Below are 21,003 nucleotides of genomic sequence, written 5' to 3'. Positions count from 1 at the left end.
TTAAGTTAATCATTTCAGATTTGGGGTCTTAGGATCTGGTTAATGTTTAAAAATAATGCTGGCTTTTCATCATTTCATCCTTCTATCAAAGGATATCACAGACCTGTTTGGAGCAGACCTACCAGTTGAAGGTGGCAAGGGAGGAGAGTTTGCCTGGCGTGACGGTCTTCTTTTGGCAGCTTTGAAGGCAGGCCATTGGGTCTTGTTGGACGAGGTGAGGAGCTTACCCATCATGCCCGGGATGGGATCAAGCGGCCATGGCATGGAAATGTCCACAGCTCCAGGTCATTTCTTAGCAGATGATCACGCTGATGATGGAAGCAAATGCTTTAAGGAAGCAATCCTGCTTTCTTTTTCTTAAAAAAAGGTCACTTGACAGAACATGCATTCAGAAACATCTGTATATATAACCTACAAACACTGTTACTTTTTCATGTTATCCTTCAGAGGAAAACTGCATTTGGCCAGTTTATTCTCTAGTCTCTGTCAAGCTGGCTGGGTTTGTGTTTATTTAAGAGGTGATTTACAAGTGGTATCAGTCACCTTGTGTTTTACTAGCGTACTAGAGAGACTAGGGAAAGACAGGAAAAATGACATACAAAAATGATGAAAAAATGATCAGTGTTAGGCGTGCATATTGGGTAAATTATAACTACTGAACTTGTGACAGGCAGCTAGAGACGGGACTGAGATCAGTTTGGAATGTACAGTGTTAATTCAGGAAAAGGCTGGAAGTATTTTTGGAGCTGAGATGGTTAGAGTGATGCAGGTGCTTCAGGTGAAACTGTAGACACAGTCTCAGCAGGTTCCCTAGACCCAGACTGCTCTGGTCAGAGAGTGCTGTGGGCTCACGTCTGCTGAGCCGCTTCCTGCTGTTTTTTGTTGTCTGAGGCTGGGTATAGCTGCTCACTCCTTTTTTTTTTTTTTTTTTTTTTTGTGGTTTTTTGGCCGGGGCTGGGTTTGAACCGGCCACCTCCGGCATATGGGACCGGCGCCCTACTCCTTGAGCCACAGGGGCCGCCCAGCTGCTCACTCCTATAATCCTAGTACCCTGGGAAGCCAACACAGGGGGGTCCCTAGAGCTCAGGAGTTCAACACTAGCATGAGCAAGAGAGGCGTCTGTCTCTACTAAGAATAGAAAAATTAGCTGGGCATTATGGTGGGTGCCTGTAGTCCCAGAAACTCAGGTGGCTGAAGCAGGAGGATGTCTTGAGCCCAACAGTTGAGGTTGCTGTGAGCTAAGCTGACACCACAGTACTCTAGTCTGTTCAACAGACTTAGAGTCTGTCTTTTTAAAAATTAAAAAAAAAAAAAGAAAGAAAAGGTGTCCGAAAGGATATTCATTAGCCAGAAAAAGATAAAGCCTAGTTTTGAAACTAAAAGCACCTGACTATGCTTATATTTAGTGGAAATACACCCAGGGACTGCAAGACATTCTGGACGTGGAAGCACATGTAAGAACAGCTTTCTGTTTGGGAATAGGCGGCGGAGCTTGTGCTTTGTTGTACTTAGGGAAACATAACACATGAAATTCTGCTATAGTATGGTCTGCTTTTTGCCTATTCGCATTTTCAAAATCTACTTTTACTGAAAACCCACGCTTCACATCCTTGAGCTCCAAGCTCAGCACCTGCAGACCCCTACTCTTTCATTTCTGGTACAAGAACTCCTTTTAATAGTTCTTGTTTATTAAGCTGTAGGTGGATGGTAGCTGTAGGGGTCTACTTTATGGTTTTTTATCTTGACTTTGGAACCCATAGGGAGATTTTGTTCAGTATTTGAGCTGGGAAAGTATGTAAAATATTAGAAAACTGTACCTCCTACAATTAGTGTCAAATTTTTGAAAACTCAGTGTGGAAATGAAATGTCTGTACATTGGCAAGTCTTTTCCTATGTTATTTAAACAGTAAGTTAATGTAGGTGCATTATCCAACTTGAGCATTTATTCAGTATACTTAAATTATTGATACATATTATGTTGGTATAAAAGTAACTGTGATTTTTGCATTTTTGGAATTTGCCGTTTGATACTCGAATATGTTCTTAGATGTGATTATGTTATGCATCATTTTAATGTGCATTTCTTGTTTTAGTTTTTATTTTTTGCTTATTGCTTGCTGGTTATTTTTTATTTATTTTGGACTATGGAAATGATGTTAGACAAAAAGCAAATTCTAGCGATTTTCTTATTCAAGCTCAAAATGAGTTTTAAAGCAGCAGAGACCAGTTGCAACATCAGCAACATGTTTGGCCCAGAAACTGCCAACGATGGTGCAGTGCAGTGGGGGTTCAAGAAGCTCTGTTATGGAGAGGAGCGCCTTGAAGATGAGGAGTGTAGTGGTCAGCCATCGGACATTGACAGACCACCTGAGAGCCATCATCAAAGCTGATCCTCTGACAACTTCATGAGAAGTTGCTGAAGGACTTGGTGTCCACCATTCTATAGTCGTTGTACATTTGAAGTAATTAGGAAAGGTGAAAAAGCTTGATAACTGGGTGTCTCATGAGCTGACTGAAAGTCAGAGCAGTTGTTGCTTGCAAGTGTTTTCTCTTACTGTGTGTAACAACACAATGACCCATTTCTCAATTGGATCATGACGGGTAATGAAATTTGGATTTTATGTGATAACCAGTGATGACCAACTCAGTTGGACCAAGAGGTACCTCCAAAGCACTGCTCAAAGCCAAATTTGCACCCAAAAAAAGGTCATGATCATTGTTTGGTGGTCTGCTGCCGGATCCACGACAGCTTTCTGAATCCTGCAAAACTGTTACATCTGATAGGTGTGCACAGCAAATCCATGGGATGCACTGAAAACTGCAATGCCTGCAGCTGGCATCAGTCACCAGAAAGGGCTGAGTTCTTATGGAAGACAACACCTGACCACACATTGCACAACCAACGTTTAATGCACAAACAAAAGTTCAATGAATTGGGGTATGAAGTTTTGCCTCATCCACCACTTTCACCTGACCTCTTGCCAACTGACTGCCACTTCTTCAGGCATCTTGACAACTTTTTGCAGGGAAATACACTTTTTGCAGGGAGATACACTTTGAAACTAGCAGGATACAGAACATGCTTTCCAAGAGTTTGTCAAATCCCAAAGCGTGGATTTTTTACACTACAGGAATAGACAGACTTATTTCTCTCTCTCTCTCTTTTTTCTTTTTTCACAGTGTTTGGCTGGGATTGGGTATGAACCCACCACCTCTGGTATGTGGGGCCGTCGCCTCCCAACAAACTTTTTCTCATTGGCAACAATGTGTTGATTTTAGTGGTACCTATTTTGATTAATAAAGATGTGTTCGAGCCTAATTACAATGGTATAAATTTATGGTCTGAAACCACAATTACTTTTGCACCAACCTCTTCCTATACAATCAAAATCTCTAATATATACTATATGTGAAATAAAGAATAATGGAATGACTACACTGAACTTTAGAAACAGAGGGTTATCTAGCCCAGGATTGTGGCCAGGCACCTGCAATCCCAGCTGCTTGGGAGGATGAGGGACGGAGATGGCTTGAATCCATGAGTTTGTGGATGCTGTGACCTAGGCTGACACCATGGCGCTCTAACCTGGGCAACAGAGTGAGACTCTGTCTCAACAAAAGGAATAGAAGGTTATCAACATTGTTTGAGCTTTTCCCTGCTGAAGATAACTCATCTTACTTTTTTGCATAATATTTCTTTGCCTTTTGTTATAATTATGCACCATGTATAATGAAACAAATATATGTATTTTCTTCTCCAAATAGCTTAACTTGGCTTCTCAGTCTGTATTGGAAGGACTCAATGCTTGCTTTGACCACCGAGGAGAAATCTATGTGCCTGAGTTAGGAATGGGCTTTCAAGTGCAGCATGAAAAGACAAAGATTTTTGGTTGTCAAAATCCTTTTAGACAAGGAGGTGGGAGGAAGGGCTTGCCAAGGTCTTTCCTTAACAGATTCACTCAGGTAAGATTTTCTATTGCCATTAGACACTAGAGGTAGAGTGTTAGGGTAATAAGATTGTTGTCACGTAGCTGTTAGGATGCTCACTGTGAAAATGGGTGAGTTTCAGCTTAATGATCCTCTTTCTTGTCCTTATATGGTGAATATTAATTCAGCTGATGTCCCCCTGGTTTGAATCATTTTATTGTATGCCCCAGGAGGACTTGGTGTATTATCAGTTGGAATAGAGTAAAGTCGCCCCTTTGTCCCTGCCATCCCCCACCACAATTTACTTACAGAGCTCAGGGTCGAAGGCTAGTCTTTCGCCTTTTTCAATTCTTAATTGTAAAGGAATTGGACATTATGGAAGGTTATTTTAAGAATTTTTTTATGAAGCCTTTCAAACATCGAAAACTTGAATGAATTTTACAGTAAACACTTATTATATACCTGTCATCCAGAATTTTGAAAGCATTTTACATTACACATAGGAAAATTTTAAGCAAATAAAGTTTAAAAAAAATACTTGCATGAGCTCGGCGCCTGTAGCTTAGCGGCTAAGGTGTCCGCCACATACACCAGAATTGGCAGGTTGGAACCCAGCCTGGAGCTGCTAAACAACAATGACAACTTAAAAAAAAAAAAAAAATAGCTGTTGTGCCAGGCACCTATCGTCCCAGCTACTTGGGAGCCTGAGGCAAGAGCTGAGGCTTAAGCCCAAGAGTTTGAGGTTGCTATGAGCTGTGACGCTACGGCACTCTACCGAGGCAGCATAGTGAGACTCTGTCTCAAAGAAACAAAAAATACTTGCATGTATCTCTTTTCTTTCATTCACAAACCTCTTTTGCTCTTAGAGTTTGTGATTCTTTATCCTAAAAATGCAAGAAAAGACATTTCTATAAACAAGTATTACACATATTACTCACGCATTGTTGGTGTTAAGTAATGATTTCATATAATGAGATATGGTAGTCATTTCTAGTATTTGGTAAAGAGAAACATTTTTTCATGTTATTTTGGATCTTATAGGTCTTTGTGGATCCCCTTTCAGTAACTGACATGGAGTTTATCGCCAGTACTTTGTTCCCAGCCATTGACAAAAATATTGTTAAAAAAATGGTTTCTTTCAATAACCAAGTAAGTATCTATTTGTATTAATTGTTCTTTATTTTTTTCTGGCTCTGTTGGAACCATTATTTTTTAAATTTGGTATTGTACAAAATTTTTAGGGTCTCTAAAGTAAATCACTTAGAAGGCTACAGGTGTCTAGTGGAGGTTTACCATAGTTCGTTTCTGTATTGGGAGTGCCCATGTTACTGCTTAAAGGGCATTGCTGCATCTGGAAGTCTGGAGAAAGGAGTCTTTGAGTTGAGCTTGCTGACTTTTGTTTCAGGTTACATATGCACTCATAATGCATTGATAGGACTTACTGCCGTGCCTGACAGCAGGATGTGTTTCCCAGTGATAATGTTTTCTTTCTAGATTGATCATGAAGTGACTGTTGAAAAGAAGTGGGGGCAAAAAGGAGGACCCTGGGAATTCAATCTCCGGGACCTTTTCCGCTGGTGTCAGTTAATGCTGGTTGACCAGTCTCCTGGGTGTTACAACCCTGGTCAGCATGTGTTTTTAGTCTATGGTGAACGAATGAGAACCAGGGAAGACAAACAAAAGGTGAATTTCACATTTGTTTTTTCCATTTCTTTCCTTCTGAAAGTTGATTTCTTCCTAAGGGAGAGAAAGAGCATACATCACCCTAATAATACCAAGCTTGTTAGAGCTGCTAGGCAATTAAGGAGTTAAGGGAACAGACTGAACATTCTCCTATCTTAGACTTTTACAATGAAGAGTAGTTTGCTTGGTAGGGCACAGTTTGCTTATCCTTCTAAATTTCCATGATCACAAACTTTGTAGAAACAATATTGTCCTCTAATTATTAGAACAACATCTTTATCATCTTTACAAGCACAGGGGTGAGAAGCAGGAGGAGACAGGTGATACCCAGGAGAAGAGGAGAATTTTCTGTTTTCTTTCAAAATAAATAATCCAGTTACAAAGTGTTTAATCTAGAAAGTATAAAATATATGAAGAGGGAATATTTTGCATTTAAATGAGAATATATGTGTGTGTGTGTGTATATATATGTATACATATATGTAAATGAAAAAATAACACTATAAACATCCCAGCTTAAGGAATGTCATAGTGTGTGTATTTTGGGGTGTGGCATTTAAATCCTGTCGTGCTGAATGCTCACCTGTCATGCCCTCTTGCAGTCAAGTTTGTGTGGGATTTAGAACTATTTGAAAGCACACAACTCAGCTAGGTTTGTTTTTTATTTGAGATAGTCTGAAGCTGTCACCCTAGGTAGACTGCTGTGGTGTCACAGCTCACAGCAACCTCCAACTCTTGGGCTTAAGCAATTCTCTTGCCTTAGCTTCTCAAGTAGCTGGGACTATGGGTGCTCACCACAACGCCCAGTGATTGTTGTTGTTGTAGTTGTCATTGTTTGTCAGGCCTGGGCTGGGTTCGAACCCACCAGCCCTGGTGTATATGGCTGGTGTCCTAGCTGCTGAGCTACAGGGACTGAGCCAACTCAGCTAGTTTTTTATTTATTTATTTATTTACTTACTTAACTCAGCTAGTTTTTAAAAACAGCTTTATTGACACATAATTTACACATCATTAGCTAGTATTTTAATTTGTTATTCACTTATTAGTTATAGTATTTTAACTGTGATAAGCCTGTTTAAGATACAGCCTGTTGTTGAATGACTGATGTGAGATGGGAGGTCCTTGTTGTATGTGGGAGGTTTCCATTACTTCTCCAATTCAAAGTTATTGTAATTGGCCAATTAGGTATTTTCTGGGGGAAAGAAGGTCAAAAAAATAATAGAGAAAGGCTGTAAAAGTTGGGGAAGGGTCCAAGTGCGTTGAACCTGATTTTCAAAAACCAAATTAGCCAAATTATGAAAATATCTGTAACTTCATCAGAGAGAAGAGCTTGTATGCTTTAGAGTGGAACATGAGGTCAGAAATCGCCTGGATTACAGTAGGTGACAGGAACACTCACGTAAGCTGCTTTCAGTCTCCTAGTCAGATGTCTGACACCGATTCTGATGTTATCTTTATGATATTTATTTTCTGACTGGAATGCAATGTGCAATATTTATATAAGTATTGCTTTTTTATAAAGACATGTAGATATACATTTATTTTTTTGGAGTGCCCCTAATTTTTTTTACTGCTCTGGGCTTAATTTTTTTGGCACACCTCTCTTACCTCTCTCCTACTCCTTAGATTTTTAAAGCAAATTCAAAACCAAATAGAGTTAATAAATGTTTTGTAACAGCATTACTGCCAAAGAAGGAATAACTCGATGTAAATAATACATCGATGTAAATAGTACAAAGAGGGATAACATTTGTCATCTCCTTATCTACATAAACATTTGGAGTGATAGCATGTTCTAGAGGCAGTCTAGATTGTATTTAAAATTGGTTAGCAGCATGGGCAAATTCTATAACTTCTTTGAGTGCTGCTATCTCTCTATAAAATGGAGATGATGCCTGTTTTGTAGGGCTATGAGGATGTGATATAATCTATTAAAGTAGCTGATACAGGGTTTGGCACACAGTAAATGGTCAGTAAGTGGCATTACTCTTCAGAGCCTTTGCGTTACTGCTCTCCTCTTCATAGGTGGCATATTGAAAGACGACAGAAAATTTCTTTCTTCTCCTTAGATTTGCCATAGTATATGTGTCTTCGTTTTAATTTGTGGTGTGTTCTCATTGCAATCTCAGATATTTTGGGATTATGTGACTGTCTATTCTTGAACTCGTTTACTTGCCTTCCATAGAGTTAAATAAATGCAGTCTGTCAGTTTTATAAGAGTAAATTCAGTGTTTTGATCACGTTATCTTCTTTAGGTCATTGCCGTATTCAAGCACGTGTTTGGTTCAAATTCTAACCCATATATAGGAACCAGACTATTTCATATCACTCCCTACGATGTTCAGGTGAGGAGACAAGAACATTTCCCTCCTGGTACAATTTTCTCTGGTTTCATCTGCTGCCAGGGATGCTGATGAAATCTCATGGTCTGTCTTTTTAGCTGGGCTACTCAGTCCTTTCCCGTGGCAGCTACGTTCCTCCCCCGCCCCGCCGACCCCTGCTACTCCTGCACCAGTCTTTCCAGTCTTTAGAGCCGATCATGAAGTGTGTGCAGATGAGCTGGATGGTCATCCTGGTGGGGCCAGCCTCCGTGGGCAAGACCAGCCTGGTTCAGCTTCTGGCACACTTAACTGGCCACAAACTAAAGATCATGGCTATGAATAGTGCAATGGATACCACTGAGCTTCTGGGTGGATTTGAGCAGGTAACTGGTCTGCCTTCACATTTTCTGGTAAATTATAACGAACCTCATGTTCTGATTTGAGGGGCTTCTGTGTTGGTGGTGAGTAGAGTTAATAGTATTCTCTGACCCTAGCCAAGGCCACGATGAATTCATATGCTCTGGAAATTGCAGGTTGACCTTGTACGACCTTGGAGGCAGCTGCTAGAGAAGGTGGAGGGTGTGGTGAGGACGCTTTTGAGGGACAGCCTACTTGTTAATGCTGATGATGCAGAGGTGGTGCTGCGGGCCTGGAGCCACTTCCTGTTGACATGCAAGCCCAAGTGCCTGGGAGAAGGGGGTAAAGGTGTCACGGCGGAGATTGTCAGTAAGATGGAAGCACTTTTATTGCTCATGCAGCGACTCAACAACAAAATCAACTCCTACTCCAAGGCAGGTAAGTATATTTGGATGTGCATCTCAGTCACTGACCATTGCCCATGTTGTGTACACTGACAGGAAATACATTTACAAATACAATGATCATATTTTTATCTATTGATAAAGAAGATAGATTAAGACAATCTGCTCTGTTGCCCAGGCTGGAGTGCAGTGTTATGGTTATAGCTTTTGAATTCCTAGGCTCAAGTAATCTTCCTGCTGGGTCTACAGCTGTGTGTGTACCACCATGCCCAGCTAAATTTTGAATTTTTTTGTAGAGTCAGGTTGAACTCCTTGGCTCAGGCATTCCTCATGCCTCAGTCTCCCACTGTGCCAGGATGACAGATGTGAGCTACTGTACTTGGCTGTAGCTTTTATTACTTCAGTGATTTACAGTCAGTTTGGAAATACTTGGCCTAGAAAGTAAAATGAAGCTGAGACAAAGTATTCAGAACTGGTGATCCTAAAAAATCAAATAGGAAAGAAATTGGTTACCAAGCTTTATATTTTATTTTATATATAATTAGCTATAATGATAAAACATGTATAAAACTTAAAAAATGGTAAAATAATAGCACATGAAACTTTTTTATTCTTCACTTTTTTTTAAAGCTTTTTTATTCTTGGCCTTCTTTGGAAACTGTCTTGCTCTGTTGGTCCAGCTACAGTAGTACAATGATGTCGTCATAAGTCACTGCAATTCCAAACTCCTGGGTTGAAGCAGTTCCCCTGCCTCAGCCTCCCAAGTATCTTCACCACACGCAGTTAATTTTTTTTATTTTTAGCAGACATAGGGTCTTGCTCTTGCTCAGGGTGGTCTCAAACACCTGGCCTCAAACTGTTATTCTGCCTCAGCCTTCCAGAGTGCTAGGATTACAGGAATGAGCCACTGTGATTGGCCATTGGTTATATTTTACTTATTAGTAATGTCTTAAGAAATGGACGATTTCAGGATTGGTGTAGTGGCCCACATGTATATTACTAACACTCTGGGAGGCTGAAGCAGAGAGATTTGTTGAGGCCAGGTGTTTAAGACCAGGTCTTGAGCAGGCGCAAATCTGGCTTTATAGAACATGAAAAATAAACTAGTAAAAAATTGGCTACTTGAGAAGTGGGAAGACTAAGGCAGGAAGATCACTTGAGCCCAGCAGTCTGACATTGCAGTGAGCTATGAGGAGGCCACTGCACTTACGCTTTAGCCTGTTCTGTTGACTGCTTTTTCTCCTGGTTATGAGTTGTATTTTCTTTTTGTATTTGTGTGTTTTACAGTTTTGATTGGCTGCCACGTGTTTTGAATTTAAGTTGCAAAGTAGTGCATTTTGTTGTATGTATTTAAATACTTGGATTTTTTTTTTTTTTTTTTTTTTTTTTTTGAGACTGTGTCTTATTTAGTCACACTCCGTAGAATGCCGTGGCGTCACATCTTACAGCAACCTCAAACTCTTGGGCTCAAGCAATTCTCTTGCTTCAGCTTCCCGAGTAGCTGGGACTTTATGCACCCGCCACAATGCCCGGCTATTTTTAGAGACAGGGTCTCACTCTTGTTCAGGGTGGTCTTGAACCAGTGAGTTTAGTCATTGGCCTCCCACAGTGCTGGGATTACAGGTGTGAGCCCTGCTTGGATTTTTTTTCTGATAGGTAAAGTTGTTCATGGATTATTTTGATCTTTTCAAGATTATTTTATGGTTTGTTTTTTTTGAGACAGAGTCTCAAGCTGTTGCCCTCTGTAGAGTGCAGTAGTGTTGTAGCTCACAGCAACCTCAAACTCTTGGGTGTAAGTGATTCTCTTGCCTCAACTATAAGCACCCCCCACAATGCTTGGCTACTTTTTGGTTGTAGTTGTCATTGTTGTTTAACAGGCCCGAGCTGGATTTGAACCCACCAGCTGTGGTGTATGTGGCTCACGCCCTAGCCGCTGAGCTACAGGCATGGAGCCTATTTTATGTTTTTTAAGGTCAGGTATAGAATAACCTTCACTCTAGGGATAAATTAGCCCCACTCTTGAGGTGTGACTCTTAAACTTATCTTCGTTGACTGTCTTGTGTGTTCACTGAGGACTCTTCACACTGGAGGGGGGACCTGGAATGGTACTCAGTCCTGTGTGAACTGTGGGATTTATTCATCTCACATTTCCCCAGTAATTATCTTTTCTTGGAAGTTTTTTTGCTCATGCTTGAAGGGCTCCAACTTTTATATGTACATGCAAATAGCTTTATTTAGCCAAAGATGCCAAGTTCTTGTCGAGATTTTTGGAGTCTTTTTCTGAGGAGCTCCCTCCTTTGAAGCACTCTGTTCTTCATTTTAGTTGCTTTGGCCTCCCTGAACTCCACTCTGTTCTATTTCATAAAAACTCTAATCTTTGTGGGTTCCCCCTCCCTGCTTTGCCATTTATAAATTGCTTCTAGGCAGAAAGCCTGGACAGTTATGGGCTTCATCTAATATCTTCAAACTATCATAGTCTTGTGCTACCTTTTGTTGTATAATTAAAAGCTATTGTTTCATGTGTTTTGCCAAGTTTTTTTTTTTTTCTTTTTTTTTTGAGACAGCCTCAAGCTGTCACCCTGAGTAGAGTGCTGTGGTGTCACAGCTCACAGCAACCTCCAACTCTTGGGCTTACATGATTCTCTTGCCTTAGCCTCCCAAGAAGCTGGGACTACAGGTGTCCACCACAACGCCTGGCTATTTTTTTGTTGCAGTTGTCATTGTTGTTTTAGCTGGCCCTGGCCGAGTTTGAACCTGTGAGCCTGGGTGTATGTGGCCTGCACCCTACCTACTGAGCTACGGGTGCTGCCTATTTCACCCAGTTTTCTAGTTGGTAACAGTGGGAGGCCAAATTACATGTTACTTCCTCATGGTTAGAAGTAGGACTGTGATGTATATCACATTTTGATATGAAAAAGGGTCATAAAACAATTTCTTATAAAAATCAGTTGAAAAAGTTTTCAGGGAAGGGCAGATAAATACCAGTTGTTACAACTACGTGGTATAGTCATTATCAGGGAAGCCCAATTTAATGACATCCTTTGCACCTGCCGACTTGACAGCATTTTCCAATAGTGTAGATGCCATGGTAGGTGGAGACAAGATCCTCCTCCTTCCACTTTAGAAATTGTAATACAGAAATATTATGCCAACTCTGAGTGTTAAGACATTAATTCAGAAAGCTGTTAAGACATAATTTCATGGCTTGGTGCCCATAGCACAGTGGTTACGGCACTGACCACATATACCAAGGGTGGCGGGTTTGAACCCGGCCCAGGCCGGCTAAACAACAATAACAACTGCAACAAAAAATAGCCAGGCATTGTGGCGGGTACCTATAGTCCCAGCTACTTGGGAGGTTGAGGAAGAGAATCGCTTAAGCCCAAGAGGTGGAGGTTGCTGTGAGCTGTGATGCCACAGCACTCTACTAAGGGCGACATAGTAAGATTCTGTCTCAAAAAACAAATTTCCCATCCCTAATCTAATTTTCCTATGTTTGTGTTTAAACAGAAGCAAAACAAACAAACAAACAAAAAAAAAAACCTTCCATTTTATTCTATCATGAAACCTAAAAAACATATTGGACTAGAAGTTTCAACTTTCTTTTCACATGAATTCTTAGCTTTTGATTTGAAATTAAGTGCTATGGATGGTGATTCTTACTTATGATATTTTAGAGTTTGCCAAACTTGTGGAAGAGTTCCGAAGCTTTGGAGTCAAACTTACGCAGTCAGCCAGTGGCCGCAACCATGGCACATTTGAGTGGGTTGACAGCGTGTTGGTTCAGGCCCTGAAGTCTGGAGAGTGGCTTCTGATGGACAATGTTAACTTCTGCAAGTAAGAACCTCAAGCCTAATTTTGAATGGACCTACTTGAAATTATACCAGGTGTCAGCTCTGGTATTTTTAATCCACTCTTTTTCCTTCACTGAGTACACATCCTCAGCCAAATTCACACTTCTCCCTGTGGTGACAGTGGTGGTCCATCATCAGACGTCTGTGATAATATACAGCCAAACTGAATGAAGATTAACAAAATTGGATTACTTTTCTATTCACTGAGTATCAGTCTTTCTTTTGTTTGGGTTTTGTTTAACTTTTAATTTTTTCAGGGATGTTGTTTTGCTCTGTTGCCCAGGCTGGAGTGCATTGATCATAGCTCACTAAGGCACCAACTTCCAGGGATCATGCATTCCTCCTTCCTCAGCCAAGTACTTGGGGCTACTGGCGTCTGCACCATGCCCAGCTTGTTATGGCCATTCTTAAGGGCGAATTTCTGAAATTTAGGATCTGGCACAGGGCAGACATTAAAACTATGACTGATGACAAGAATTCAACCGTGTTATCACTCGTTTCTATAGTAAGGAAAAGGACAAGTGCAAACTTCTGCACATAGGCCTTTAGCATAGTCGAAGCCGTTGCAGGTCAGATGACAGGGCTCTTTGTGGATTTTTTTCTTTTTTTGAATGTGCAAATTGAAATCCTTGAATGGATATGAATGATGTTGAAAGATAGGGAATAGGAAAGGGGTAAGTGAAAAGGTTACTAGTGGAAGAAACTTACTATTATTGTCCTTAATTTTATTATTTATTCAACAAATATTTTTTGTATTTCCTATTTATAAAGGTCTGGGCCGTATTCCTTGGGGAGTTATTGGGGGGATCAGTGGGGAGTCTGCTGCTGAATGAGATTACACTCTCTGGGGGAGTGATCTATGAGGAAAGGAAGATGTGGCCAGGACTTGGCCAAGAGAGTGGCATGTCCGCGAGATCATGTCACCTCGTGATCCTCTCTGTGCAGCCCGTCCGTGCTGGATCGCCTGAACGCTTTGCTTGAACCTGGCGGTGTCCTCACTGTCACTGAAAGAGGAACAATAGATGGATCCACTCCCACAATCATACCAAGTCCCAATTTCAGGTATTTCTGTGTCTTAAGTTTCTGCACAGTGATCTGGTAGCCTCAGTAGCAAGGGTAGACATTCTGTAGGACCTCCTTATATTATGTTGGTAAACTGATTCATGAAGTTCACTCAGTTAACAAATATTTATTGAGGCTCTGTTGTTTACCAGGCATTGCTAGACTGGATTCCAAATAGTAGCACTGTGATCAGTTCAGGAGAATTCACTGCTTCCTTTTCTCCCCTCATAGATGGGTTAGAATGATGAGTTAGCATGGTCTGATTTAGGGAATATGTGGAAGAGGGATTTTTTTTTTTTTGGGAGAGTGCTGTGGCATCATAGCTCACAGCAACTTCCAACTCTTGGGTTCAAGCGATCCTCCTGCTTCAGTTTTTCTTTTAGTAGAGATGGGGTCTCACTTTTGCTCAGGATGATCTTGAACTCACGAGTTTAAGTTATCCACTGCTTCAGCCTGCAAGAGGGATTTTTGAAGATCTTGGATAGCACTAACATTATACTGGGTAAACAACCTGTGGTTCTTTAGGAGAGTAGGTTTAGGGAAAGTGATTTTGCTGTGTTGATGCCTGTTAGAGTAGAAGGTACAATACAGGTGATGGGAGCACGTGTGGGGGAGTGGACTCTGTGGATGAGCCATGCAGGATCTGTCCTCACTGATGTTGCTGGGCTATACCATTGGTAGCACTTGGACTTAAAGCATTTCTTGTCTTCGAATTGCCATTTTTCTAGACTTTTTCTCTCAATGGATCCTGTTCATGGAGAAATATCCCGAGCTATGAGGAATCGTGGACTTGAAATCTACATTTCAGGCGAAGGTGATGGGAGCACCCTAGACAACCTGGATTTGAAAGTTCTGCTGCACAGCCTTGGTTTGATGGGGGACAGTGTGTGCGACATCCTCTTGGCTCTCCACACAGAGATCCGGAATACTGTTGTGGGTGAGGTGTTTGACTTCTGGGCCTCTGCACAGTTTTAGTCTTATAGACATTTATGCTATTTCATTGGACTGCTCATCTAAGAGTTCTTATGTTTAGTGTACAGAGAAATAGAAACTACCAGGAAATCTCATTAAAGATGCAAATGTCTAGATACTCTAAGACTGGGCTCAGCAGGTCAGGGGGTGGCACTATTTTAGTGACAGTCCCCTCCCCCCGCATCCTGACGCATACAGAGCCTAGCACTTTGGGTAATACTGCTTGAGGCACTGAGATTTGTAAAGTTTACCTATCCTTATTTCCAGGATCATCAATGGCTCTTGAAGGTAGAATAAAGAGGAAACTTTGAGATACTTAAAACAGATGTGAGTTTTTCGAAATGTTCAATTATACAAAAAAGGAGCCACAACAGTAAATGAAATCCTGTTTAGTGAATTACCACTGTGTGTCAGGTGCAATGCTGGTGGTTGCATTTTCAGTGCTTATATTGGTTCTGTGTCCACTTTATAGATTAGGCTCAAGAGTTGAGTAACTTGTGAAAGTTGGGTAGTTAATAAAATAATGACAGATGAAAGTAGGCCTATTGGAGTTCAAAGCCCATGGTCCTTTACTATGGTACTCCTTTTAACACCGTCAGTGTATGTCAGCATTAGACTGAAGGTATTTGTCACCAGAATTTATCACCCATGTGAATGACCCCATAGCGTACTGCAGACAGCGCCAGGTGGGGAAGGAAACAAATGCACTGTGCCCTCAGGAGACCCTGGAGTCTACTTACGTTCTCTAAAATAAGTGTCTGGCTTGTGATGAATAGAAGGAGGTTTGGTGTGAGGGCAGAATTTATCTGTTTTCATTGGAGATTTTGAAGGATCTAGTGCTCATAAGTGGCAATTTTTTTTATAGGTTCTCCAGCATCTTCAGTGTCAGCTCTAATCCAGACAGCCACACTCACTGTCCAGTACCTGCATCGGGGGCTGAGTTTAAACAGAGCCTTTTCCTCAGCATGCTGGGAAGTGTATGCCTGTTCCCAGCATTCGCTGGCAAACCAGAAGGTACTGTGGGATGTTCAGATGTTTCTAAGTGTTAACACCCTATGTTACTGAGTGGAAGAAATTTTTGTTTTTGTTTTTGTTTTTTTTTTTCAGAGACAAAGTCTCAGTATGCTGCCCTCACAGCAACCTCAAAGCTCACAGCAACCTCAAACTCTTGGGCTCAAGAGATTCTCTTACCTCTTCCCAAGTAGCTGGGACTACCGGTGCCCACCACAATGCTTGGCTATTTTTTGTGTTTGCAGTTTTCATTGTTGTTTAGCAGGCCTGTTCCGAGCTTGAAACTGCCAGCCTCAGTGTATGTGGCTGATGCCATGACCACTGTGCTATGGGCGCCGAGCCAGGAGGAAATGATATTTAAAAGTGGTAACCTTATGATGTGAAAAGAGTTGCCTATTGGAGTTTTGTTCTAATAGGATCTGGTGTCTAGGTACTTTTCTGGGAAATAGATTAAATGTGAATATTCTTTTCTTGAAACATACCTATCGTAAGCAAAAGTAGACTTTAATTTGTGCATTTTACATGGAAGAATGTGTGTGATAATTGTTATGACATGGTCACATGGCTTGTAGAAAATGATTATCACTTTGCCACTTTTGAGGATAGTACTTAATATGTTGGTGCCTCTGTACTGTGTGTCCTTACCACCCACCAGCTTGTGAGGGCTTTACTGGAGAAACACATCTCTCCTCTGCGAGTGCACGAGACCTGGGGGAGCTCCCTTCTCGCCATGGGACTGTGGCCGGATTCTGTTCCTTCGGCTCTCTTTGCTGCTGAAGATTCCCACCTCTCCGTAGTCCGGACTGATGGACAGATCTTACTATATTGCCTCAACAGGATGAGCCTGAGAACCACCAGCTGGGCAAGGTCAGTGCAGGACTCAGTTCGTGTGTCTGTCTGGCGTCTTGACTAGTTTTTGCCCTTTGTGGAAATGGCCTGGACTTGGTGTGTTCACTCAGAGCATTGTGTGGCCATTTATTCTCCCACTGTCTTTGTGTTGTTACTCACTGTGATGATGCCCCCTTTTATTTATTAGGTTTGTGTTTTAATTGTCTTCCTTTGTGGGAGACTCATCTTTTACCTCCTTATACCTTTGGTTCAATTTCTTTGAAATGTGAAATTAAGGTTATATTAGCACTAACTTTGCCTGTTCCCGTGAATTCCAGGAGTCAGCCTCTTACTTTGGAAGACTTAGGGAAAATCATGCAGTCTTCCAGCCCTGACAACCTGAAATTTAGTGCAGTCGAACTGGATACTTCCTGGGTTGATGAACCCGATGTTTTGGCCATGGCTGTTAAATTGCTCATAGAAAGAGCAACTAACCAAGATTGGATGCTCAGAGTTAAATGGCTTTACCATTTAGCCAAGAACATACCGAAGGGGCTCGGTGAGTAGAAAAGCTTAATCTGTACCAATGACTGGATTTATATACACTTATTTCAGTGTTTCAGCAGGCTTTGTTATTTTGTGACTACACTGATAAAATTAGAGCTGAGAGGCCTCCTAGGAAGCAATCAGGGAGCAAGTCTGCCCTTAGATGTAGCACAAGAGAAACTTTCCTTCCTGTATAATCCCGTAGCATCTCAGTATGTGTCCTCCTTTCTATCACATTTCTTTTTTTTTTTTTTTAATTAAATTATAGCTGTATACATTAATGCAATCCTGGGGTACAATGTGCTGATTTTATATACAATTTGGAATGTTTTCATCAAACTGGTTAACACAGCCTTCCTGGCATTTTCTTAGTTATTGTGTTAAGACATTTATATTCTACACTTAGTAAATTTCACATGTACCCTCGTAAGATGTACCGTAGGTGTAATCCCACCAATCACCCACCCTCCACCCATCCTACCCCCTTCCCTCCCTATCCCCTTTACCCTTCTTCTTAGGCTATAAATGGGTTACTTAGCTTTCTTTCTTTTTTTTTTTTTTTTTTTGAGACAGAGCCTCAAGCTGTCACCCTGGGTAGAGTGCCTTTCTATCAGATTTAAAAGGGAAATATATTATGTTACTTTTCAGTTTTGAACATGTTTTTTCCCCTCCTGTACAGCCATTTTATATGGGGAAAGTGTTGTCACTTTTGATAAATTTCCTCTGAAGGTGCATAAAGATTCTGTTCTTTGTTGCAGTGCTGCAAAGTATCACTTTTAGATTTGTCCTTGGTATCCCTGGGGATTGGTTCCAGGATCCCTTGGGAATACCAACATAGTTGTATGCTAAAACCCCATGTGTGAAGTATCATAACATTTAAATATAACCTATGTAGTGTATCTTCCCGTATGCTTAAAATCATCTCTAGATTACTTATACTACCTAATACAGTGAAAATGCTATATACACATAGATAGTTGTTATAGTCCTTTAATTCTTATTTGTATTTTATTTTTAATTTTTTCAAATTTTTGAGTTGTTTTTTTGAGACAGAGTCTCACTATGTTGCCCTGGGTGGAGTGCTCTGGTGTCACCGCTCACAGCAACCTCAAACTCCTGGGCTTAAGTGATTCTCTTGCCTCAGTCTCTCAAGTAGCTGAGACTGCAGGCGCCCACTACAACACCTGGCCCTATTTTGGTTGTAGTTGTCCTTGTTGTATGGCAGGCCCAGATGGATTCGAACCCATCAGCTCTGGTGTATATGGCTGGCACCCTAGCCACTGAGTTACAGGCACCGGGCCAAATTTTTGAGTATTTTTGATATGACCCTTGGGTGTGGAGAGCTAAGTATACTTTCTTTGTACTCTTTTCGTTTAAGAGGTAGAAAAGTAGCAACAACATGGCCTGGGTTGTAAAGTACCTGCACGGGATTTGTTGGTAGAAATATAACGAGTGATTGAGTTTACAAGAACTTGTGGATAAGCCAACGAATGTGTGTGTTATTCTGTGGTATGTGGTGGTGATCTGTGTAAATAGGTATAGAGGGAGTTTGTTTAAATATTTTTGTCTGCTTTGTCCTATACGATAACAACTAGCTAGCCACAGAGAACTACTAAAATACAAATACAAATATAAATTAGTTAAAAAATAAACACAACCAGGGGCGGTGCCTGTGGCTCAGCGGGTAGGGTGCCGGCCCCATATGCCGAGGGTGGCGGGTTCAAACCCAGCCCCGGCCAAACTGCAACAACAACAAAAAAATAGCCAGGTGTTGTGGCTGGCGCCTGTAGTCCCAGCTACTTGGGAGGCTGAGTCAAGAGAATCGCCTAAGCCCAAGGATTTGGAGGTTGCTGTGAGCTGTGTGACACCACGGCACTCTACCGAGGGCGATCAGGTGAGACTCTGTCTCTACAAAAAAAAAAAAAAGTAAACACAACCTAAAATCTGCTCCTTTAGTTGCAGTAGGCAAATTTCCAACTCTCTCCCATGTAAAGAGCAGCTTCTCTATCTGACAGTGCAGCTATAGAACATTTTCAGTAAGTGGAAAGTTCGCTCGGACAGCGCTGTCTCAGATTCTAACACTTCCTTCTCCTTCCTCACAGAGGCGATACAGATTCATCTGGAAGCCAGTGCTGCATCTCTTAGGAAGTTTTACTCAAGTTCCCTCTCAGCTGGGGTCAGTAACGTTATCAAACTAGTACAACCAAATACAACAGGTATGTACTTAGTTATTTTTTTATTTCTAGCCCTCCGGTTTATTGTGGAATCTTGTCTTGTTGAGTTCATGAGAAACAGACTTACCAGAGCTCCCAATATAACTTTTTTTAGAATACTCATGATATATAGGAGCAGATGCTCCTTCATTATTTGAAACTATCCATTGAGCCTCCAGTTTCTTAAAGGGGCTGATGAACAGTGTAAAGAACTCGTTCATGGACCGGATTGTTGATTTTTAGCTCTACCTTCACTGTACCTGTGTTTAAAAAAAGAGAGGAATTAGCATGTGAGGTCTCTTCCATTTTTAACATTGTGTTGTTTCCTAGTACTGTTAGTAGGAATGGTTTTGGACCATGAGATATTTGACTTTTAAAGGGAAAGCTACACAGAATCAGTTACTTAAGAAAATACAAAACCTCAGGGTGGTGCCTGTGGCTCAAGGAGTAGGGCACCGGCCCCATATACCAAAGGTGGTGGGTTCAAACCCAGGCCCCGGCCAAAAACTGCAAAAAAAAAAAAAAAGAAAAGAAAATACAAAACCTCAATGGTAAAAAATATAGGGTGGACATAAAGTTTGTGCACCGTGTATAAGTCTTAATGACAGCTACAAAAACGATAATGATAGAAGAAATAGACATCTAAGCTATCTCATCAAAGGAGTATATATATGCGCATGTCACACACACACCATGGGCACCACTCAGCTGTAAAAGGCAAGAAGTAATGTCTTCTGCAGCCACTCGGATGGTCCTGGAGACCACATACATTAGGGAAGCGTGCCAGGAACGGAGAAGCAGACACCACGTATTCTCACTAACCAGTGGGAGCAAAGGTTGGGCACACACGAGCACAAAAAGGTATAAAGAACATGGGAAACCAGGAATGAGGGGGAGTGGGAGGGGCTGGTGGATGGACCCTTCAGCGGTATGGTGCAGTGAAGGTCAGGTACTGTCTAGTGACAGGCATTCTAGAAGCCCAGGCTCTAGCATTATGCAATGAGTTTATGCAACAGAAACATTTGTACTTTTATAATATTTTGAAATTTAAAGTATACTCAGGAGTTCGTTTTTTTAAGGAATAAGAGGATACACTTAATCTCTTGAAACAGAAGAATATAGTTATCTGGAGAGCACCCATAGTGATTGGTAGATTTTGGATAAAAGTAGTTTCTGATTGCTTGAGAGTTAGAATTAAAAATAGGCCTAATTCTGGGGCGGCGCCTGTGGCTCAGTGAGTAGGGCGCCGGCCCCATATGCCGAGGGTGGCGGGTTCAAACCCAGCCCCGGTCAAACTGCAACAACAAAAAAAAATAGCCGGGCGTTGTGGCAGGCGCCTATAGTCCCAGCTGCTTGGGAGGCTGAGGCAAGAGAGTCGCGTAAGCCCAAGAGTTAGAGGTTGCTGTGAGCCATGTGACGCCACGGCACTCTATCCAAGGGCAGTACAGTGAGACTCTGTCTCTACAAAAAAAAAAAAAAAAAATAGGCCTAATTCTATACCATATATATCATAAACTTTATGATATTAACATTGAACTACACTAATTAAAAGCAAATTAAGACTGAGACAAACTTTATTTACTGTAACATGGTTAAAGTTTTTCTTACTATATTATAGAATTGCTTTGTAAATGTAGCGTACAGTTTTAAATGGCAGTCAATACACTTTTCAACTACACTTCAATATTTTTTTAATTTCAAGTAACACAATTAATTGTATTTAAAACTTACAGAAAATACATGACCTCGCTGTGATGTGCAAAGCCTCGGCTTACTGACAGGCTGTGCACTGAGGTGAACTGAGTGTTTTTTTGGCTGGGTTGCT

At 41.2% G+C, this 21,003-nt stretch overlaps 1 protein-coding gene across 3 annotated transcripts in view; it reads left to right on the top strand.

The window, feature by feature from the left end:
• MDN1 (midasin AAA ATPase 1) overlaps positions 1–21,003 on the top strand; it is a 170,033-nt gene that overhangs the window by 83,149 nt on the left and 65,881 nt on the right. For 2 of the 3 annotated variants that reach the window (XM_053591189.1, XM_053591191.1), the window contains exons 37-50: positions 92–214; positions 3,766–3,963; positions 4,969–5,076; positions 5,422–5,610; positions 7,866–7,955; positions 8,051–8,314; positions 8,465–8,726; positions 12,370–12,529; positions 13,492–13,608; positions 14,337–14,545; positions 15,446–15,594; positions 16,247–16,458; positions 16,758–16,978; positions 19,068–19,181. In XM_053591189.1, the coding sequence (XP_053447164.1) occupies positions 92–214; positions 3,766–3,963; positions 4,969–5,076; positions 5,422–5,610; positions 7,866–7,955; positions 8,051–8,314; positions 8,465–8,726; positions 12,370–12,529; positions 13,492–13,608; positions 14,337–14,545; positions 15,446–15,594; positions 16,247–16,458; positions 16,758–16,978; positions 19,068–19,181 (2,416 nt within the window). The remainder of the gene's footprint in view (positions 1–91; positions 215–3,765; positions 3,964–4,968; positions 5,077–5,421; positions 5,611–7,865; positions 7,956–8,050; positions 8,315–8,464; positions 8,727–12,369; positions 12,530–13,491; positions 13,609–14,336; positions 14,546–15,445; positions 15,595–16,246; positions 16,459–16,757; positions 16,979–19,067; positions 19,182–21,003) is intronic. The other variant, XM_053591190.1, reaches the window with a different exon arrangement.

Source organism: Nycticebus coucang, chromosome 5 (genome assembly GCF_027406575.1).
Source record: "Nycticebus coucang isolate mNycCou1 chromosome 5, mNycCou1.pri, whole genome shotgun sequence".
Classification (NCBI taxonomy): domain Eukaryota; kingdom Metazoa; phylum Chordata; class Mammalia; order Primates; family Lorisidae; genus Nycticebus; species Nycticebus coucang.
This window is presented reverse-complemented; position numbering and strand designations above follow the sequence as displayed.